The sequence below is a fragment of the Falco peregrinus genome, chromosome 3 (genome assembly GCF_023634155.1).
Source record: "Falco peregrinus isolate bFalPer1 chromosome 3, bFalPer1.pri, whole genome shotgun sequence".
Classification (NCBI taxonomy): domain Eukaryota; kingdom Metazoa; phylum Chordata; class Aves; order Falconiformes; family Falconidae; genus Falco; species Falco peregrinus.
The window spans coordinates 13,173,257-13,197,316 of NC_073723.1; the positions used below are offsets into that span (position 1 = coordinate 13,173,257).

The window sequence follows — 24,060 nt, forward strand, 5'->3', positions numbered from 1 at the left end:
GGAAAAGTGGTTAAGAATCAAAAAAAGTTTCATTCTCATAGGTACATATTTACTGAGGGCTGAGATTTTACTGGAGAGCACACAAGTAGCATGTGATAGAAGGTTGATCACAGGACAGAACAGCTACCCCAGGAAATCTTACCTAGCTACTATAAAAACCTCTTCAGTCTCATTTCTGTGTACAGCTTAATAAGAAGACCTATGCCTAGAAAAAACTTAAGTTCTTGCAGGGCTTTTATCAGTGACATTTGTATCCATAAGAATCAAGAGTTCACTATGCTTAGATTGCCAGAAGAAATTCAGATGTAGTCATTACCTGCACCTCCACCAAGATATATTGCCCCCTTGTGATGCTCTTTTAACATTACTTTATGTGTTCTGAGGCCCATTTAGGGATAAATCAAGTCCAACAGCAAGCCACCATGCACTAGGATCCTGCTTAACAACCCTGGAGGTGGGATATACCCACATACCCCTCAGAAATGCAGCATGGGTAACAGACAGGAAAACTGTTTTCTTCAAAATCATGAAACCCAAAATACAAACAACCTACTACTTTTCTAACCTTCTAGGGATGGGACCAGCAAGTTTCAGGTCCAGAGGATACAGTTATGTAAGTAAATCAGGCTAGGCCAGTGGACACTTCTGGTTACTGGACATTAGTCATCCCTACCGTCACCAGCATGGGTTAGGCCCTAGGTTCTCCCAAACAATTCCTGGGGATGACAGAGGAGTTAACACAAGACAATAACCATTCCCAGGAGGCAGTTTGGATAGAAATGGTCTGTTTTGGCGGGAAAAAGAGTCAGATCATTCCTTCTTAGTCATCGTCACTGCCAGAGACTGGTCCTTGACATCTTTAATTTTTTAGGTACTCTGCGATACCAGTTTTAAACAACAAACAACACCTGTTGCAGTTGAAATCTGCAGCAAAAGACTGAAGAAAGGATGTTTGCAGACACCAAAGAGGTGTGTGTATAAGGTGGCATGATGCTGTCATTGCACTGTGGGATTTCTGGGGCAGGAGATGGAAATGGCCATGGAGGGAGGGTGGTTAGTCTGACCCAACGGTTGGTATAAACCCCTATTGCTACAGCACCAATCTACAAGGCAACTGGTTTGTCATTATTTAGTAGCAGCTGCTAGGTGCTGTGTATTCTGATGAAGGGAACCCCTCTTCCAAATGGACTCAGGAGTTCTCAGACTGAACTGTTCCCTCCCAGCCTAGATTTGTCCAAACCCTTGGTAAAGTGCCTTCTGCCAGTAATTACCTGAACCCCAGTCAAGATCTACATAATGATCATTGCTGTTGCTTGTCCAGGCAAGGTCCTCAGATCCAGAGCTGCACATTTGTATTCTCCTTGCTCAGCAGGCATAGCTATTACCCAGGCTGGGCCAACCTCCTTCCCTGTGAAGGTAGGTATCCAAAGCTGTGTGAGTCCTGAGATGAGGGAAGCTGGGGACAACTACAGATAACACCATATCCCTTTGTTTTCCAATAACCATGTTCTGGAGAAGTGTTTCACCCCTAGAGACCTTTTTGTAAGGAGTGGAAAAGATGCAAAGAACAGAAATAGAGGACCTGGACTCTGGGATGGATGTTTATTCCCCACATGTGGGACAGAATGGAAATAATGATTAATGGGACAAAATTTAACATGTCCAAATGCCAGGTTCTGCACCTAGGACAGAGGAACGCCAGGCACAAGTACAGACTGGCAGAGGAGTGGCTGGGGAGCAGCCCTGCAGAAAGGGATCTGGGGGTGCTGGCTGGCAGCAGGGTCAGTACCAGCCAGCAGTATGCCTTGGCAGCCAAGAGGGCAAACTGCATCCTGAGGTGCACCAAACACAGTAGAACAAACTAAAGAAAGAAAACTATTCTAAAAGATATCTGGCGTTGGTATGGCCTCACCTTGAATACTGTGTGCAGCTCTGAGCACCTCAATTTCAGAAGGATGTGAACATCCTTAAATGTGTGCAGAGGAGGGCAACACAGCTGGTGCAAGAGCTGGAAGGCATGTCCTGTGAGGGGCAGCTGAGGACTCTGGTTTGCCTAGTTTGGAGAAGAAGAGGCTGAGGGGTGACCTCACTGCTCTCTACAGCTTCCTGAGGAGGGGAAGCAGACAGGGAGGTGCCGATCTCTTCTCCCTGGTATCCAGGGATAGGATGTGTGGGAATGATTCAAAGCTACACCAGTGGAAGTTTAGGCTGAATTAGGAAGCATTTATTTTCCAAGAGATTCGTCAAAGACTGGAACAGGTTTCCTAGAAAGGTGGTCAATGCCCCATGCCTTTCAGCATTTGGACAATGCCCTTAACATGCTTTAACTTTTGGTCAGCCCTGAACTGGTCAGGCAGTTGAATTAGAAGATCATTGTAGGTTCTGTTAATAGAATAGATTCTATTCTATTCTATTCTATTCTATTCTATTCTATTCTATTCTATTCTATTCTATTCTATTCTATTCTATTCTATTCTATTCCATTCCATTCCATTCCATTCCATTCCATTCGATCCCATTCTGCCTAGAACAGAACATATTTCGCCATACTTTCCATAAAGAATCCCTAAACTCAAAGGGTGGAGCAGAAATACACAGGAAACAAATCTACAGCACTCTGTGGATACTTCAAGGTAAATTCCCTGCCATCACCACCCTGGTGATTCACCGTGAAATAAAAAACAGGGGACACCTTTGCATCACAGAAATTACAATGAAACATTTGCTACCATGCCTCTGGCTTCAGGATTAAGATGTTGACATAAACAAGCCCAAAGTCCTCAGGCTAAAGTGGAACATACAGCTACCTCTTCCCTATTGAATGGTGTGATAAGAAGCAGACACCATCTTGAAGACAACCAAGGACATAGGAGGCAAAATGACTATGCAGACACTCTCTGAAGATGGTTGCTGAAGGGAGACTGTGCTGGTTTACCTCACTTGATGGGGCTGCCTGTCCAAGAAGAGCCTAAGAGGAGAAGGGTCTCATCTACTCCATCAATATTTTTATTAAGACACTAACGCAAACACAGAATTCAGCAATAATGTTGCTGTCCCAAAACAGATCCCACACATCACAACCAAGTGAACATTTTACTTATGTCATCCTTATTATCCTAGTTGCATCTCTTCAACAGTATCTAGCCAGAGTTGACATTAGACTTCCCAGTGCTTTCAGCAGAAATTAAGTGCAAATTACTCTCATCTTGCTCACATGTAGAATAACTTTCAAAACTATCCAGCTCTCCTCCAACCCAGTAGAGATGCTGCCTCGTCACTTCTTCCTTCATCACCCACTTCTACCACTCCACCTACCCCAAAACTCTTAGAGTTACTCAAGCACAGATTGCCAGGGAACTGGCACAGACAAAAGAGGCCTTGGAGTATGGAAAATCTTGTTTCATCCGTGCTCAGACCTGAGCACTATTCCTGTCCATGAACTTTTCTTTCTAGCTATGGGGGCTACTTGCACACCTGGAATCCCAAATGATACATCTGTCCAACATCCTGGTATGACAGGGCAGTACCATTAGGCTCACTGAGATGGGTATTGAAGGCTAAGGAGATTCATGCTTTGCCTGGAAGGCTACTACTGGAAAGGACGTAAAGCCTTTCCACTCAAGTCTGGCAAGAACGCTTCTTATAATTAGTCCCAACCAGCCTTTGCTTCTGTGTCTCCATGCCAATTTGCTAGTCACATACACATGTAATGTTGCTTTGGCCTTGAGCAGCTCCAAGGCTGAAACCAAACTTGGCACGTTTATATGTAGTGAAGGACCTGCCTAGTTCAGCTTTTTTGTGCTGACTGGGCCACCCATCTCTCCACTGAGCGCAAAGGAAGCAGTGACCACATCCTCTGACAGCACAAACCAACACAACACTGAGTGACTTAGAAAGAAAAGAGATACCCCTGGAAGTTACTTCCCTGCTGTATCAAACATATCCTGACAATACATCGATCAACAGGTGATACTCTGATCAAACTCGGTCTTAAAACCTAGCTCTTTGTTCTTTTCCCCATCTGTTAGTAGAATAATTCATTGCTTGGGTACACATTTCTAATTTCCAGCTTTTATTTGTTTCATGGCCAGATCCCACCTATGTGTCCGGTGCCAGTACCGAAATTTCTTATTCCAGACAGGTTTTCCCTTCCAAGTTGCCTACTGTTGAGTATGTCCATATTTGGGAATCTTTTCTCCTTCCGCTAAGAAATCCCACATCTTTTAGCCTGATATATTCTCCATTCTCATCTTCATATTAGCCTTTGTATGGGACTTCATCTCCCTTGGGCTCAGCTGGTGAGAAATGCACCCAGCATTGCAAGTGTGGTCTTGTTGGTGCCTTGCACAATGACCTTAGCCCTGCACTGTCCTCACTGACACAGCCCCCAATCATGACAGCTTTCTTCACACTTCATCAGATGTCTGACGTATGCTCAGCCTGTGATCAACCGATACTCTCATGTCTTTCATCTCTCTAGTCATTTACAGGTGACCTCCTGTTTACCGTATAACTTGCTTATTACAGTATATGATCTTATTAGTATATGACTTGCATCCAAGCGACATGGTTGTTTATGATATCCTGATCCTTCTTGGCACTGCTGATGCTTTCAAAATTTATAACACCAGCAAATTTCAGTGACATCATCCTATTTAGCATCTTTTAAGGTCTTTACAGAAAATATTAAACAAGAGTACTACAATACTTGTTCCTGGGGAACTGCACTACTGACCTCATGCAGGCTCACATCCCCCCTCCCAGCACTTTATAAAGCTTTCAGCCCTTCTACTTACAATCCTTTAAAAAGCTCTTACCCAGCTTATATTCACTTAATTCCCATCCATGCCATCTCAATAAATATTTTCATATTATATTGTTTAAAATTTTGCTGAAATCTTGAAAATCAGACTTTATTAATATGAAATCAAGGAAGACCATCATCTTGGGTTTTAAGCCTTTTCATATTTTCCAATATTTCCTCCTTCAAAAATTGTTTTTAATCCTGGCATCCTATCAAGGTCAGACAAAATACTTTTACCCCTCCTCTCTTGAATTTAGGGGGTAAGTTCTGACCACATGATACTGTCTTGAGCTTGATTGATTTATGAACAATATTTGGGAGTGGACCTGGACCTGTTGATCTATATACTAGTTTTCTAAGAGTCCAGGACAGAAAACATCCTGCTCTGCTTTGTCCCAATTGAATACATTAAACCTTTTCATTCCACCTGAGATGTGGTTATTTCTATTTCTGTACACCTGTCTCCATGCTGTCTTTACCCCAAAGTCAAAAGCACTCTCTATAGTGAATAAGAGGTTTGATTTAATAATCAGTTTTCATCTATCATATCTTCACTACTTTCTTTTGTCTGTCCATACAAGGATTGAATAATTTTAACATTCAGTGTCTTTCCTGAGACCTAAATCATTTTGACTATTGCAGATTTTTACTTTACACATTTCTTAACCTCTGTCATGTAATTTTGTCTACTGCTCGGTTTTTGCTTCCATTCATTTAGGCTTCCCTTTTATTCCTAGAATAATCTTTGAAATGGTTAATCAACCATTTCAGGACACAGTTATTTTTCTGTAGATGTTTTTTCTTCACCTTTCCCCTTTGTTAAGCAAACAAATTCCAGAAAGGTTTCTGAATCTTTGGTTTCAGGGAACCACAAGCTTCATGCCTTGCATACACATCCTTGAACTCACAGTTCACTCACCCTTTCTCTAGCCACCATATATCAACATTTATCTTTGGTATCTGTTTATGTTAAACTGAACCAATCAAAGCGCAGCTGGATCAGGGGGGGATATCGTTTCACATGTGTTAGACTCCTAAGCCCAGTCATCAGAGTACACCATCTTAAAACCCATCTTTGCAAGGAGGGGAGGCATGGAGGAGAAAGGAAGGAAAAGGTCTGTGTTGTGCGTGGCTAAATGAAGCTGAAGCCAAATTAGATCAAAATTAATCTGAACAACTAAACTCTGGGCAGGCAGCTGAGTTCTGGAAACATGTAGGATACCCCAAAGAAACACACCAAGGGAAGGCAAATGGAGAAAACATTGGCTGTGGTAATTTCATTTGGAGACATGGATGAATGGGGAAGGAGCTTTGTCCTACTGAGAAGGACTGGCACCGTTCTGTCTGGGGTTGGCATTTCTTTCTCCAGTTTGAGCAAGAATGTCCCCTCATTTGAGACACTGACTCAAAAGCAGTGATGGCAAAAAAGAGATTCTTGGCAAAGACCCATTTGTGAAGCATCATCTTCTTCAGCTGTCATTTTCAGGCAGGTACCAAAGGTATGCATCATTGATGAAGCACAAGATGATGATGGAGAATATTAATTACTGAGAAGATTGGACACTGTGCATCAGAACCATACTCATCCTACATCTCCAGGAACATCCCCAGCCTTACTTATGATCAAGTGGGCAGATTTTTAATGATTGATTCTTTATTATTAAAATCACAACATATTTATTATGCTGCAAGTTTACTGCATGCCAGGGTGTGAACTGCGGGTAACCCATCAGCAGCTTTTAATTTCTCACTGTTCTCCTTGGCAAAGAAGTCTTGTTGGTGTCCCATCCAACTTATTCTGTAACCACATTCAATCACTGTTTCACAGGCAGTAGTAGCTTCAAAATTCCCCTGTATTTTTGTCTTTAGTAACTCTTTTTTCTTCCAAACTATCCATGGAAGTAGCCTCCTCAGAACAATATCCAACAGGATTATAGACAACCATGCATTCATTTCAGCTGACCAATGTCCTGATGTTAGACAAAAGGAAGACATACACTTGGTACACAGCCAGAAGTCCCTAACATAGTGTCACATGAAAGAAAATGTGTTTGCTAACAGGCAAATCTTTCCAGTGCTTGGGAAAGCAAAGCACCATTTCCACACCTGCAGCCTAAGCCTACACAGAAGCTTCTCCACCAGAGCTCAGAGCAAGCTTCTTCCCCCAGTCATTTACCTAGTGCAGCTCCACCCCATCAGCAATGTTGAGAATGTAGCTAGAAAGAAGCCAGTGGAGCTTTTCCATGACCATGACATGAGCTGTAATTACTGCTTTACCTGAAAAATAATCTCACAGACCCACAAATTAGAGTCCTCATCTATGAGGTAACAATATTCATAACCATCCACATCCTCAGAGGTTGATCTGTTCTCAGAATCTGAAGATACTTTGAGGGCAGCAGCCTCTAACAAAATTGCAGTACAATAGAAATGTCTGAGTCTTTGCAGTGTCCTGCCAACATCCTGAGCATAATCTCAAAGGCATCTGGAATGAGCTGCTCTTCTGAGATCTTCTCCATGTCCTTTTAAAACCCATTTCTAGGGTGAGTCCCAGGAATGGATGCGTTTTCCCCTTCCACTGGCCACTCTGCTCCTTGTCAGAAAAAGTCATGTTTCATGGGGACATTTGATCTTGTTAACCTTCCAAGCCAACAGAAACTGGAGTGAAGTGCACCTGACATAATGCACACATTTACTATGGAGAGGCCTCCAGGTGACCTAGCGCTCACCTTTGAAAAGTGACTTTCAAAACCAGTGAAGGGAAACAGGCAATCCACAGTGCCATTCATTTTTTGATGAGGCTTTTGTCTAAAGCAGTTCTGATGAATCGTGCGTGTGTCTGCTTGACTGCATAAAGAAAGAGGTATGGTGATTCACCCAGGAGACATCTGTGTTACAGCCGAAAGGCTGTACTTAAACCACATGACTCCCACTCTGGATTTTGTGTCCTGCTACAATCTGTTTGTGACTATGCACGTTATTGTCTTCCACATTTTCTGTTAATTGGTGCTCCCAAAACTTTTGTCCCTGGCCACATACATCCCAATCATGGAGACTGGCTTCTTTGTCATGCCGTTCCTTTTATTGTGCTGGATACCCACGGCAACACACACCGTAAGCTATTCTTATTATTCAGCAAGATTTACAATATATTTAGATTAACTCTTGGTAAGGCATCTAGTCTGCATCTGGTGATAGGCATTGCTACCAACATGAGACATGAAGCAGTAGTGTGAGGGACAGGCTTCCCGATACAGTCAAAAGCACTGATGTTATTAAAGAGTTGACAAATTATGTCAATCAATTCAATGCTCAGTTGCAGACTCAGCTACACTCCCTGGTTTTGACAAAAGTAAGCGATACCTTAAGTTAATGGGGGGAACTCCATCTCCTTTCTCCTGTCCTCTGTACAACCAAAGTGTAGTTGATAGAGAGGGAAAATCTCCCTCTCCCTGCTGAGGGGAGGGAGATACCAGACCCTGTAACTGGCCAGTCATTGCATGTTGTTCATTCCTGCATTACTGCAGAAGGTTGCTCAGAGACTGACAGTTCGATCAGTTGGTCAAAGTGCAGACCAAGACATCGGAAACTCCCACCAACAGCAGCCCCCATGACTGCTCCCAGCACCCTTCAGCCTTGGCTCTAATTCATCCACCTTTCAGATGGAAAATCACATGGTCACAAGACCCTCTCACACGCTAGAGCATGCACTTATGGGTCATAATGCAAAGGCTTTCACATATGCTTCGCAGCAGATATCACTAGGACAGAGAGGGGAACCACAACATAACAATGAATGCAACAGGCTTTCATTTGAGGACACGTCCAAACTATGTCTACTCTGGTTTTAAAATGGACTAGGATCCATTCTCTGATCCTGACAACTGTCACAGCTCATGCTTACATAACTGAACTTTCTTATCCCTCAAACCAGAATGTCCTCATTGGAAACATCCTTGGCCCATGCTATCTTCAATGTGTGCATAGGCATAGCCTGGGACAGATCCAGTGGGTTCAGGCCATAACAGAACCAGGGATCATGCCAAATGCTACACATCCTAGGCAGTCCTCAAGTGCATGGTAGGACTGACACAAGTTAAAGGACCCCTGCAATGCCTAACTTGTGGATATCCATCCCTCTGGGGTGCAGTCCAGAACCACACATTGGACATTTTGTATGTTTTCTGCAGTGCTTCGGGGACCTACATTCCAGGGCTAACCAAAGAGCTGGTGAGGTGATGCCTGAAGGGATTGTCCTCAACCCTGCAGCCAGAAGAAGTGCAACCTGCAGATGTAGAGTCCGTGTCCCTGGACCCCCTTTTTTTCTCTCAGAGCACTGAACAGAGCTCACTTATTTTTCTAAAAACACGGCAGGTGTGGAGGTTTTCCTTCCATCTGCAGAAATTCATCTGCTTTTTAGCCTAGAGGTTAGTGTGCTTTGGCCAGAATCTGGTAGATGGGAATACAATTTCCCTTTCTGCTTGGACAGGTTCAATTTCCCGTCTTACATGTTCAGATAGGGTGAACAAACCACCAAAATGAAGCACAAGCATGGGAAGAAAGGGGTAAGAGCTCTTTACAGATTAACTGAGTCAGCACTGGGAGTCTGGATTTCTCTTTGATGCTCCCCTATGTGGAGTTGTGTGTGTTTTGTATCAAACAGCCCCTGGAAGAAAGACTTAAAGAGCTCCTAGGGGAAGGGTGCTCACCAAGCCATGCTCACACTTTCACCCTTCTCCAGCCTAATGAAACCTGCATTCCTTTCTGCCCAGTGGCAGAGTTTCATCAGGAGGGTGGAGAGCACCTCCACCCGAACAAGCCTATAGTCTTGTTATTAGCGCACACCCGTGAGAGGTGGGAGCTTTGATTAGCTGAACACATCATCAAGCATTGTAGCAGACATGGTCATGGACAGCATGATTTTCCACTACTGAGTCACAGATGAGGAAGGTAGAGCCCACAGGCACAGGCATCCAAATGGTCCCCAGCAAAATCTGCCCTCCCTGAATCACAAGAGGTGAACTCAAGTTGGCTCAATACACTGATCAGTAGTTTCTCTATTTTCCTGTACTCCAGCCATCACCATACCTGGAAACCTAATAGCAGACTCCATCCTGCAAAACAGCTCCCAAGAAAGACACTGACATCAGGTACACGGATGCCATGGCTACAATGCCATGGCCACAGCGTCAAATACAGTTGTTTGATGTTCATCTGATGATGAAGGATCCCTTCTGCTTACACCTGGGACTGGAGCGGCTGTTGCTGCAAGACAATGTCTAGGCTGGGGCAATGGATTGGGCAATGCATGAGAAAAGGGTTGTAAATCAGAGGCGGTTCAGAGAAGGATCACTGGAAGGTTTAAAGCCCTGGAGGACAGACCTTTCAAAGAAGGTGTCAAAGTCTATCAAAGGAATATCCTAGATAAAATGCCTCTCCTTGGGGGAGAGGAAAATTGCAACAGTGAGCAATTGAGTTTAGTAGAGGGGTGTAATGAGAGCCACTGGCTATAGAAGCTTTATAAACCACAGTAGAAATATCTTACACAGGGGTAATTTTACACACAGCTGATAGCTGGCTACTGGAACAACTTATCAAAGCTTGATGTACACTCTCCGTCACAGAACATCTCTACGAAATTTGGTTTCTTTTTCACACAAACAAGAATTAGCTGTAACATAGTTACAAAGCATACTGCCACCTTGCCTGTGAACACTCAGTTTAAGTCATTTGCCTTTCCTTGCATATGTGATAGGCAGAAAGAGATTATATCTACATAGATTACCTTATAAGTAAGGGCAGTCTCACAGAGACAGGCTGGTAGTTGTTTTGGATTAATACCACTGAAATTTCAGAAAGGCTTTTGACACACAAGTCTTTCTCTACATACCACACCTCATTTGTATTCTCAGATCTTCAGACCTGAAATGACATTTCAACTGAAGTCCCTTATGGTTCCTGTCAGTCAGTGTTCAAAACCTTGCTCAGGGTTTATTCGACCACTGACAAAGACAGATGGGAATTTAGGTCCTCCTGAGTCCTACAAGCTGTCTAAGGCTGTCCTAACTGCTATATCAAACCACTTCTTTCACATATTTATCAAGTTCCATCTTAAAGCAGGTGGCATTTCTACCCTGCCTTTGTTTTTAGAAAGAACTCAGTTTTTCCTAGTGTTTAAGACCCTACTTCTGATTGCCAGTCTCATTTAACTCATGTTAGTCTTAACTCAGCTCTAGTCCAGTGTGATCTTTTAGCTTACAGACTTTTCTTTCTGTAGCTGTTTTCAATGCTTGCAATGTATTTCTGGGACAGAAATCGTATCTCCACTCTGCCTCTGTTCTGCCAAGCTAAAAGGGGCCAGTGTTTTCCAGTGTCATCTTTTGGAGCAGATCCTGTTGTCCCAGTCTTCCCATTAGTTTCCACCTGCATTTCTATTTCCATCAGGACCCCATTTTTTCTTGACAGGGGCAATGAAACTCCAGGTGAGAAGCCACCAGGGCTTCACAGCAAGGTGCTAGCACTTCCATAATCACCTGTTAACAGCCTCTCTTACACCCCAACACAGAACCTGACATCACCTGTGTTTGTGTTTGGTTTTGGTTTTGTTTTCAGAGGTCCATCTCACTGGAGGCTCCTAGTTATCTCCAGATCAACTAATACCTGTAGGTCTTCCCTTTCCTTCACAATTTTACTGGCAAGCTCCCAACTTCTCTCTCTCTGAAGTCTGGCACTCCTGCACACTCAGCCAGTCTCCAGGAGCTTTAACAGCCCCAGCTCTGGCGTTTTCCTGATGCTTTGCCTTACAGCCAGATCTCAAACCTTTTCAAGCTATTAGACAGATTGAAGTGGCTTTGCACTGGCCAAAGGCAAACGATCCCACTGTGCTGATGCATCCCATGTCCGGACAGCACAGTGATGGACAGCCTCCACCAAGCTGGACAGACTCATTTAGTTTCCTATTTACATCACTATTCCTTCAACCACACTGATTTATTCCAAGGATTTCTCAGCATGCAACACTTTTCAAGTACAGGCAGACCATTACAACATGCCTGTGTGGACTTCTCCATTTCAGCAAGCTACACAAGCTGCCAAGCAGCCCTTTAGTGTTGTGAACACTGGAATGCCAGCCCTGCTGTGCTTACCTATTGAGGCATAACCATCTTGAATACTTACAGCACTGTATCTCTTCCAGTTTCATGGCTGTTAATTAAGATATTGCTCAAATGTGCCTTGAACTACCCAGTTACAAGAAAGGAACTGGATGTAACCAGGTTTGGTAGCTTTCACAGAGTGGAGTTTTTTTCCTATATACCCAGAGATGTTTGTGCTGTTTTTCTTTATGTACCTGGTCTCTGACAGCACAGCAAGATAAAATAAAGATAAATGGTGATTTTCACTCTCACAGCTAAGCGAGCATTAAGGTACGTGTCTTTTCCCTCCCTTTCCCACAGCACAGTACTGATCCCACTGCCCCAGCTTGGCTGGCTTTGCTTCATCCATGACTGTTGAAATTTTGATTAGCAATGCTTCTCAAGTTACTGAGAACCTTTCAGGGAGCAACATTTTCCCAAAATTCCCATTCTCAAACTGGGAAAAAGGATAGGCTGCTGGGTACGATAGCAATGCCCACGTGCATTGCTGCAACAAGCCCGTGATAAGCAAACTCCCAGTCATTAAATCAGCTTGTGCACTCACCTTGTCTTCATCCCTGAGGTCTCTGAGTGCTTCACAGTGATTCACAAACTTTTCTTCTTTGGCTTATTCAGCTGTTTTATGGGAAATTGCATAACGCTGGGGTTTTCCATCCTGGGCCACAAAAAACCCAACACAAAGTCTATCAGCTTTTCCTGTGAAGTGCAAAATGTCATTGACTCAGTCAAAAGGGAAGAGCAAAGCATTTTTCCCTTTCTGCAAGCTTTTAAAGCTGTTTCCACAAGTACATAGGTTAAAAAATATAATTATTGTTTGAAAGTTGCCTTGAAATGCATGAAGTGAAATTTTCTATGAGGGAGGTACTGCAGTGGGAAAACTGATCCATTTCTCCATGTTGGGTTTATTTCCCAGCTTCAGAATAAGATTTGCCAAGGAGCTGATAGCTTTTCAAAAGAAGGCACAGCACCCTGTTCTGCCAGTATGACCCAGGACCTGAAACAAAATGACATATCTAAATCCCAGACTTGGAAGCACCATCTCCCATGCTCACGCCCACTGGCCTTTCAGTGACTCCCATGCCCAACAGCTCAGCACCTTAGTTAATAACTAAGCCCCTGGAAGCCAGAAACTGAACTTGCCTTTGCACTGGATTTAGGAAAATATACATGCTTTGGGCAAACCCAGCCACACCAGCTTCCTGCCCTCCAGCTCCAAGAGCAGTAGGCACGAAAACACGGCACAGGCTTTGGTGAGACTGAGCCAACATGTGTGGAAGTCCAGCCTGCTGCTGTTTACATCTTAACTCTTGTTGCCCAATGCAGCACGCATGACACAGCCCAGCTGTCAGCTCACAGAGCCAGACTGGAAGGAACAAACATACCTTGTCACATTCCCCATCCAAGCACTGGCATGGGGCCACCTCTTGCAGAGCAAGCCGTGTTTTTCCTTTTCCATGGGACCAGCCGCAGGACATAAACCTGAAGAAGAGCCGATGTATGCAGGAGTCTTCTCATTGTGGTGACGTCACCTCCTCAAGGAACTTGTTCCTCCATAAATCCCAATCCGGACTGGGGCTGAGTTCTTCCCTGATCACCCTGAGGGAATCCGCCCACAGGATCAGCAGGAGGTGGAGGGTGGGAAAACATATAAAGGTCCCCGGGAGCAGCTCTCCTTTACTGCCCTGACTGCACGGATCTGCTTTCAGCATGAAGACACTTCTGGTTGGGCTGCTGCTTGGCCTGGCATACATGGAGTCGGGTAAGACTGCTACATTCCCCAGGGACCACCTGGGAAATGCCTGGGAGGGGAGGGGGAAGGCATCAATGCAGAAAGACCTGATAATCCCCAGGTAGGGAAAATAATGCCTTTATGTATTTAAGAAGGTCATGGGAGAGGGTGAATGGGAAAGGGGATATGCACTCCTAGTGGGCAGAGACTTAACGCCTCACAGAGAGCGCATCATTTGGATGCATGGGTTGCCACCTGTCACCCGACCCTGTTCAGATCATACCGTGGGATGGAGGGGACTGACACACTGCTTGGTAAGCCTAAGGTGTGAATGACAGCCACATGGCACAGGGCAGTACAAGTTTTTAAGCTGCCAATGTGTCCCCTCAGGATGGGATGGGTTATGTTCATCCTGAGATCCTGCCATCCCTAAAACCTCCCAGCTGGCTGCTGGAAGCTCTGAAAACCAGAGTGTGAGGCTTCAGTATAGGTATGAGTGAGGATATGAGAAATAACTCCAATGATTTTTGGAAAGGTTCATTGAACCAGCAGCTCCAGTGTTTTCACTGATTTCTAGAGTTTAGGATATAGGCAGAGACAGGCAGTTCTCCTGAGTCTGTTTACATTTGGTCTCTGATAGGTCTGGGTCTTGGGCAAGCTGGCAGCTGGCTCTGCTCATAGCTATGTTCTTACTTCGCCTATCTGTGACCCACTGCAAATACATCCTTGGCCTGGAACAGAGTCATCCTTGGGGTGACACCAACCCAGTGGGTATTAACCAATGGCCCATGGGCCCTAGAGATCCCCAGGCTCCTCTCATGGGACTCTGAAAGATCTCAGAGGAAAGTCAGCCTGGACAGGGGTTGAACATCTCCATCTGGGGAGGTGGCTGGGGAGGGGCTGGAGGCATGGCTACATGGAGATCATTCAAAGGTTTGCAAGTAGAAGAAGGCTGAAAGTCATACACCTTGCAATTGTCTGTGCGTGGTAGTTTTCTTCAAGCTGCATTATTTTTTTAATCCCCCTACCCTCGTTACTCCTTCCACCTGTCTCTAAAGCAGATCCAACTGTCTGCTGAAGGACATGCTCTGGGTCAAATCCACGACAGGGCTGAACCCAGACAGGTGTTTTTATAAACCAGGACTGTTATACAGCTACCACATTTTTTTTACATTTCAGTACCTGCTGGTTTTTGTTTGGGTTTGTTGGTTTTTTTTCATTTCTTTCAACATATTTCACAGGTGGAGTATTACGTGCTTCTTATCCTCTTTCTGGGCCTAGACCTGTCCTGGATTTATTGGGATTGCTGAGGAACTGACGGAGCAGGTTTCTACCCACAGGCCTCAGAGCACTTTGTGGAAACAGAGAGGCAACACCATCTTTTGCTTTATAGCTGAGAATAGGGCAGAAATTACTTTTCTGGGATGATCTAGTGCGAGGCAACTAGTCCAGGCACACTTCTTGCAGCTGAGGAATATGTCTGTGACCATCCATCTTCCAGAGGTTTAATATCAAGGAGTAGAAAGTACTGTTGGACAGAGATGAATGGTGAATTATTGGCCTCAGATCAGGACACAGCACTGTCCTTTATGTTCAGTTCTTCTGCTCTCATCCTTATGATTTTGGGGTTTCCTCTTCCACTGAACCCTTCCTACAAAACAAGTGTCCACTGAGTGCCCCACACAGAGTCGGTGAAAGATAAAGGGGCTGAGGATTATCTTCTTTAAGCCTGCTCTTAACTGGAAGTAACTCCCCCAGAGCCCATGGCACTGCCCTGCTCACCCATGAGAATGGTGAGGAAACACTCAACCCGAAGGCTGCAGATCAGTTTCTCAGATGCTTTAAGTTATCACTGCTCCATCACTTAGGGACATGATCTACTGGTGGACTTGGCAGTGCTAGGTTAACAATTGGACTAGATGTTCTTAAAGGTCTTTTCTAATCTAAACGCAACTATGATTCTATGATCCACATATTACCCAGTCCTACACACTCACAGACATCCATATACTTGTCAGGTTGACAATGTTGCATTTTCTTTCTCAGTGGGCACTACATGTTAAAGTATAAAACAGCTCCTCATGGGCCATTTGGAAGGGTTCTACCAAAGTCCTCAGCTCGGGTAAACGGGAGTGGCTTCCCTGCACCTGTTCACAAAGGATATGGCCACAAGAACACCATCACTGCTCACATTAAAAAGTCCTTCCTACCTCCGCAAAGACCACAAAGAAAGTTTTTACACCCTGTAGGCTCTATTTCACAGCTGGATTTTCCAAAGGAGGTGCTAAAAGAAGCAGATGCCCTGAAAACACTTTCTGGAGTGAGGTGTTCAAACAACTGCCTTCAGAAATGTTTATCCTTATCATGAAGTCCCAGGGGTTCCTCTCTGATAGCAGATGCTGCAGAACTGTGAGAAAACCTTGTTTCTCTGCAATATTGCCAATAGATGGCAGTGGATGCATTTGGGTGGCGCTTCAGCTGCTGTGCTGGTAGAAGGCAGGTACGCCAGAAAATACTCAACTTAGGCTGGTTTCTGTCATCAAGCCACACCAGCACGACTCCGGAGAAACGCACGCTCGGTATCTGCCTGCTGCGGTCGGACAGGTCTCATCCCGAGACTTTTGAGCAACTGCTGTGATCAATGCTTGCATATGTAAAGGCGTCCTTCCGTAGGCAGGCAGGCAGCAAGAGGTTTATAGTATCATCTCTTTTAAGAAGCAGCAGTAGCCCCTGATGAAAGTGCTTTTTAGGCCACAGTCAGCCCTTAGAATCTCTGATACAACTCTGAAATTTAAATTCTGCTCTTAGTTGCTAGGTTCTGCAGAAATCCCTCTAAACAAGCGCAACGGAGCCGTCACTGTGGGTGGAGGGACGGGGGGAACTGCCAGTCTTTCAGTGGTGGTAAATGCTGCTCTCAACAGAAGGAGATATTTTGCTCTGTGTTACAGCATTTCTTGCAGAGGATGCAAAGTTCCCATCAACGCTGCTCAAACAATAGATCTCTCTAAACCCCTGCTGGTTTGGGGCTGCTGAGCCCCCAAGGTGGTGATCACACTCAACTCCCGCAACACCATCCCTGTCCTTTGGTGCTGGGGTTTGGTCTTTCCCCCCAACATATCCAAGCTTGCCATTGCCTCCAGACGTGCTTACTTTCTGAGACTGCATTTTGATCAAGGCGGGGATGAAGCACTGACCATCACATAGTCCCCACCACAGAGCAGAGAAGCTGTTTGTCTTCGCTGCTGTGACCACCTCAAACTCATTCTGTTCCCCTCTGCAGCCCGGTCCTTACGATGTTACACGTGCAAGGAACCAATGGACATTGCTAAGTGCAGAACAGCCACCCAGTGCCCCCCGAAAGCCACCGTGTGCACAACGACGCTGCACTCCGTAGACTCAGGTAAGTTTCATTGATTGCTGTGAATGCTCATGGGGAGAGATTGTAGAATCACAGAATGGTTTGGGTTGGAAGGGACCTTAAAGATCACCTAGTTCCAACACTCCTGCCATGGGCAGGGACATCTTCCACTAGACCACCTTGCTTAAAGCCCCATCCAACCTGACCTTGAACACTTCCAAGGAGGGGACATCCTCTGGGCAACCTGTTCCAGTGTCTCAGCACCCTCACCGTAAAGAATTTCTTCCTAATATCTATCTAAAATCTCCCCTCTTTCAGTTTAAAACCATTATTTCTCATTGTCTCACTACATGCCCTTTTACAGAGTCCCACCCTATCTTTCCTGTAGGCCCCCTTTAAATACTAGAAGGCTGCTGTAAGGTCTCCCTGGACCCTTCTCTTCTCCAGGTTGAACAACCCCAACTCTCTCAGCCTGTCCTCACAGGAGAGGTGCTCCAGCCTTCTTATCATCTTCACGCCCCTCCTTTGGACCTGTTCCAACAGGTCCATGTCTTTCTTCTACTGTGGACTCCAGAGCTGGATGCAGTGCTCCTGGTGGGGTCTCATGAGAGCAGAGGGACAGAATCACATTCCTCAACTTAACAGCCATGCTTCCCTCTCCCTCTCCCAGTCACAACTAGTATTGTCCTTTAACTTCTCTATAAGAATTCAGGTGAAGTTATCCAATTGCAGGGTAGGAAGGAGAGAAATCAATCCGATTCAGAGCCTCATAGTGAAGTATACAGGACTTACTCTGCTTACTCTGTTTGTTTTGCCTTTCCTATCCCTCAGTCCTTGTGGACCCTGGACTTACAGATGTGTGCAAACACACTGCAGAAACTCAGGGGCTCTGTCCTTGTTTGTAGACCCTTCCACCTAACAAACACCATCTCACCAGTGACCGTGCCAGCATTACAGCAGTGCTTCTTTACACTGACACCTTCCATGCAGAGCCATTGCAGGAGCAACTCACCTGAACAAAATAGGCAGGGACTTGTGACTTGCCCTTGTCCCTTGGCAGTACTAGAATAAATCTGGAAGGAGCAGGAGGGGGAGAGCGGGTCACCAGGGAGAACTGGCAGGCACGTTCCTACAAAGAGTAATCTGGATTACAGGCATCCGTGGATTAGAGATGTTCAACAATTTATTTGCCTTTATTTACCTATAAACACTTTACTTTTAGTTCCCCTCTATTGTACAAAGCCAGCGTTTCTCAATGCCAGATGTCTGCACTTTCCTTTACCATTTCTTTCTGTCTAATCCTTCTCCCCCTCTCCAATCTGCCTGTTTCAGGTTACCCCTTTTTTGGCAACATCACCGTGACCAGAAGCTGTGAGGTGGAGTGCATCTCCTATGATGGGATAGGAGCAACCAGACCCAAGTCATGCTGCTACACTGATCTCTGCACTGATGACACCAGGAGCAGCGATGGGGTGCGAAGCAGCTCTGCAGCACTGGGTCTGACAGCCATGGTCATTGGCACGCTCCTTCAGAGTGCTCTGTAACATCACAAGTGCCCACACTCCAGCCAAAACACCCCAACTCCTCTCTCCGACAAGCTGCCTCCTGAACTCTCAGGTGCCTTGGGAATAATCTTCTTCACTGATGTGTGGCTACACTCATCTTCAGTCCTATCAAGTGGATTCAAGCCATGAGTTTGGGCACCTGGACCTAAAACCCTCAAATTTCCAGTTTCCAGCTGCTAAGCAGAACATTCCTCACCTTCAGCCGCTTCTGGTCCTCAGGATCTGCATCTCCCGCTGCAGCTTTCCTCTGTGGGGAGCAGCAGTGGATGAAGCACTGCAGCTCTGTGCAGCAAGAGGGACTGGGCAGTGCCATCAAGGCTGGTGTTCTAGCATCATCCTCAGCGAGAGCACGGGGTTCTACACATGCTGAACATAGACAGTACTTTTTTTCACAGGTGTCCCCCAGCTCTCATACAACCTGTGCCTTTGTGCCTCTGTTAAACCTCTGTGTACAACCCCCCAAAAATCCTCCAATCCTCCACCAGGAGCTTGGCTTATTTTTTTTTCCATTTTTGCTGCAATTTCCTGAGTCAGAGCATCAGGTGGATATTGGTCCCCACTTACTACCTGCCCAGCAGAGTGTGGCTTGCAGTTGCAGAAAGCTGACACTTAATTCTGTCTAGAATAAGCTATGGAATGAGTTCAGAAGGGCTCAGTCTTCATGTGTTGAGATGGGATGTATTTCTGGAAAGCTCAAAATGCCCTGGACTAACAGGCCAGGGCAGGTTAGACCTGCAAAAGCAAATTTGGGAGTTTGGCTAGACAAAATTGCCTGAGCTTGGGTTGCAATCAGAGCTCCTGGATTTCCCTTCCCAGATGTTTTACAGATCATTTCAGGCGACTTCTGTTACTCTGCCCTCCCCCATCCCTTCACAGCAGGGACCACAGGAAAGGCAAAGTAATGACTATCCCAGACCCTCAGCTCTGGGAAAAGCCAACAGCTTTACTCACACTGGTTAGCAGCACTACAGGGTCCCAGCTGGGGATTTGCTCCATTTTCCCTTGGAGCAGCAGTAAGATTCATTTTGATGCCCTGTCTGCTGTAAACCCAGATGGAGTGGAAGCAGATAGAGATGAGCCAGGTGTGCCCAGCTGACAGCCCTCTCCGGTGGGGGAAAGCCAAGGAACTTGCCGTTTGCTCTGTTCCTACTGCCAGGGCTCATCCAGGGGAGCAGGAGGCAACCTCCAAGAGCAAGGGTGGAGTGGAGCATGGGTACACCCTGTGAACCATCCTTGTGTGTTCATGCCATCCCTGTAACACCCTCTGTGGCTAAGTTTGGTTTTCTCTATTTTTTTCCCCATTTTTCATTCTGTTTCTGTAAGACACAAACCAGAAAACCAAAGGAATAAGCAGGGGGGCTCTTCTTCATTGCACAGAGGTAATTGTTTCTCAAGGTCTACTTCAGTACCATTTGCAAGAAAACTTTAACAAGGCATTGTATTCCTTGGCAGAGGGCCCAGCACAAGCCTGGGGCTCAGGAGGATGGTAAGCCCCTTTGTTCTGGAAGGGAAATGCTCTGTGCTTCACTAAAACAGTGACAGCTTCCCTGAAACACCCTTGCAATACTGAGGTTGGGGTGGGGGGTGGGGGTGGCAGGGGGTGGGGTGGGGGATGTCGTTGAGCAAATAATGATCAGGATTTACTCGAATGCTGATACTACACCCACTCTTGCAGACACAGAGCACCAGCATCCACTTCCTACTCATCTGTTCTCTGTTTCCCTGCTTCCAAAACAGTCTGACAGGTCAGGCCAGAAGCAAACCACCATCATTGCCATCCTTAGATCCAGATCCCCTTTTCTATTCTGGGTTCAAGCTCCAGGGTAAGTCACTTTCCTCAGTTGCTTTTCCACACTGGCTGCAGAGTCCTGTGCTGTGTTAACGGGGGCTGAACTTCACTCCATGTGTTGTACATGCAGATGGGGCAAGGTCTGAATACAGAGGGACTGGGATGGTGAGGGTTCCCTTCTGGGTGAGAATCTGGCAAATAAAGCTGGATCCTCTGGTTTTCAACCTGCAGCATCTTTCTTGTGTGCTCAGCCTTCACCCAGAGAAGAAGGACCATGGGGCAGCACAGGCTGCAGGAAGGTCATGTCTCTGGCTGGTTATGCAGCTGCCAAACTGCCCTGTGCCAGAGAGAGGAAAAGCTACAGAAAGGAATAAGTAAGGGAGTACAAAAAATACTCCTTGGAAGGGATAGATTTAAAGCTGTCCCTGCTGGAAGAGGATCGGGAGAAGAGTGGCAGCAGAGTAAAGTACTGTCCAGTGGACAGGAGGCTCATTTGGGGAATGCACAGGGGAAACTGGAGGTTTTCCTGGTTCAGCTCCTCCTGCAGCAGGCAAAAAGAACTGAGCTCAGCACTGCAGAGCAAGCAGGCAGCCAGGAGCAGCCACTGGGGACCTGCTCTGCACTGCAAAGATGCTGCAGATGGGAACCACTGGCCTCCTTGTGTCACTGGTGCTGGCTGTGAGCATCCTGTATCACACTGTGCTGCACATCTCCTGTCACCTGGGACTTGTCTGTTAATGGCTCCATTGCCAGAGCAGTGAGCTTCTATTGTAGCCAAACCAGAGTCAAAGGCAGGATTTAGCTTCAAAGCACTTGCAATATGTTCCTAGATTAAGCCAAGTGAAAAGCCCTTCACACAGAGTGTCAGGGATACAAAATGTCCTTTGCATTAATATTCATCTGTTCACACAGTGTTAGCCATAAGCCACAGGCTGAACAGTTGTCACTGGGAGCCCTTGTGAAGTCTGATTTGCTGCTGCTTTAGTTACTGCTTTTATTTATTCTTCCTATTTAGCCCCTAGGAGTCAAACCCAACAAGCACTAGTGCCCCAGCAAATGCAGGACGCTGCCAGGGGACTCAAAGGAGTTGGCAGACTTTTGCGTCACTGGGTCAAGTGGACATATGGAGAGGCAAGTTTAAATATAGGCTGAATAAAATAGAACAGAGAAAGATGTATCTCCAAAGGGCCATAAAAAACTTGCAGCCTCTCGGCCCTGTGAGATAAGGCTTCACAGCAGGTGGCATCCAATGCTGCTGTTGCTGTATTGAAGGATTTTACCTGCCCCTCTGGGGGCTTGTTCTTCCCAGCAGTCATTCCATGCATGTCCAGAGACGTGAGAGCACTCCTTGGTGCCTTATGCTTTATCTGGCCAAGGAGTTGCCTTTTACATCACCTTCCAGCTGTTCTGCAAATGTAGGGCAGCCCTACAGATGTGCAGCCCTGATCTGCATCACCTCCTTTCAGCTGCAAATCTACAAATACTTTTGTCTGTCTAGAAATTAAAGAGTAAAACACACCAGAGACTAAATTTTCAGGGAGGTGTTTGGAGACCCGTATTGGTGAGGATATTCAAACTGGTGAGCCCTGTTGAGTGCTACCTCCAGCCAGCCATCAGGGTGATGTGTCTGCCTTGAGTGGCCTTTTCTCTTGGGCTCCACATGTCTTGAAGGTGGAGTCAACATTTCAAAAGCTAGTTTCTCCTCTGGAAACACAGTATACACCCTGCCTTGGCTTGGGCTGGATCAGGACCCAGGTTCAATCCTGCTGTTTTGACTTGGGCACAATTACCACAAAAGCATAACAGGTGCCGTGGGAGAGCAAAGCTACACAAACAGCATGATTCACACTTAGAGGAACAGAGTTTCCAGCAGGGATCATTTGCAGCTGCTTTCCACAGCAGGACACTGGTCACATCATGTGTAGCCATGAGTGGTGGTAGTTACCCTGGCATGCCCTGATTGCAGGCTGGCTCAAGCTGCAAGGTGGAAAACACCAGGAAGTGTTTTGCTGCTTGATTCTTGTTAATTTTTTTTTCTTCTTTGAGAGGGCAAGGAGGGGGGGAAAACCATACAGCCCACTTGGAAGGTGCATTAATCCAGGTGGGCATGAAAGAAAAAGAGATAAGGACAGAAATTATTGCAGAACTTCAAGAGAATTAAAAAAAAAAGGGGTATTTTTGCAGTCCAGGCATTTCATGTAAAACAGAGCTCTGATGTAATCAAATACAGAAAGAACTTGTAGTTCTTGCTAAAAATACCTATCTAGAATATAAATATACATTACCATGTAGCTGCAAGGCTTATGGAGATATCTGCCAGAGTCTTATATTTACAGATAGGGATTTAAATGTTTAATACTGCACATTCAAAAGAAAGTCACTTCATCTGAAGTAGTTATTAATTATAAAATGCACTAGGCAGGATTGAAGTGCAGCAGGAGTGATATCATTTTCAATATCACTCCCAAATTATTTCTCATCTAAAACCTATCATGTGCACTTTTTTTCCTTCTTGAAATAGATCTGTTTTTCCACATTAGGCCTTGGATGACTTGGAACGGCTACCTCTGACATGCCAGCACATCCTCTCTCAGATATCTTCATTGCTTTCTTGCACAACTCTCACATCCCTAATTCCAGAGGGACATGAGTCCAAAGCCTCTTTATTCAGTATGGCCCCAGATCTGAGAACAAGGCAAATCCCCTAAAAATAGGTGAAAGGAAATTTAGGGTGCCTGAAGCAGATATGTTGAGGGAGCAGGGAGGCAAACAGCATGGTGGTCGGTATCTCAATTTAGCAAAGTCATTTCAGGTCACTTGAACTCGAGAGGGATGCTCAGCGTATTGTAAAAGAATGGGACAGATGGACTGCATACCTTCATCCCCATTCCCTGAGGCTCCACTCTATAGTTTGTCATGAGGTTTTAAAAAACCCAAGGTGTGTCAATTAATCATTCCGTGCCCTGTCTGAGGCTGGTCTGGATCTTGATCTCCTTCCCCCACTCAACCCTTATTAAACAGACAAGAATTGTCACACATCGGTACCTCCAGGCACAGTCCTGCATCACATCTTTAGTGTTGAATGAGCTTTAAGTTTCTGAATACATTTAGTAAATATGGCTAAGGCTATTGTGCCTTGAGGTGAACCAAATTTGCACTAATCCCTTGTGGGCATATTGCTGAAATCCATGCAGATCCACCATGTTAAAGACAACCGAAAGCCATATGAAATCCATGAATCAGAGTCCAAAACATCTAACCCAGTCATCTGAACAAGACCAGTACAAGCTCCCTTTGGTCAGCAGGTCTCTGAATACAAGGGGAGAAGATGCTTTTCAAGCCTTCAGGCCATTCCTCCCCATTGCAAGGGCAATTTAATGTGCCCTCAGTTACATCAGTGATGGCACACCAGTACGGAAGCATTGTCTGACTCTTGTTTCAACACACATCCTTGCTCTGGACTCACCATTGTTTGGACCAGTAGAGTTCATTCCTGTCTTGTTAACAGCTGTAATGGGGCGGGTATGAACCTCTCTTCATCTCCTTGCAAAAGAAATTGCTTTTGCTCAATAATCTGGGAATAAGATACAGAAGCCTGCCTGGAAAAGGAGACTGAGTGATGTCAAGGTGCTCATGTTGGTGCCTTTGCTTCTGCAGTACC

General features: G+C 45.5%; 1 protein-coding gene across 1 annotated transcript; it reads left to right on the forward strand.

Annotated features, from left to right (window-relative positions):
* The first annotated feature begins 13,351 nt into the window (after positions 1–13,351).
* LOC101916527 (secreted Ly-6/uPAR-related protein 1-like) lies at positions 13,352–19,091 on the forward strand. The gene is made up of 3 exons (XM_005235795.4): positions 13,352–13,717; positions 16,968–17,087; positions 18,378–19,091. Exons 1-3 carry the CDS (start codon positions 13,666–13,668, stop codon positions 18,587–18,589), a joined length of 384 nt encoding a protein of 127 aa, XP_005235852.4. The 5' UTR covers positions 13,352–13,665; the 3' UTR covers positions 18,590–19,091.
* The last annotated feature ends 4,969 nt before the right edge of the window (positions 19,092–24,060 follow it).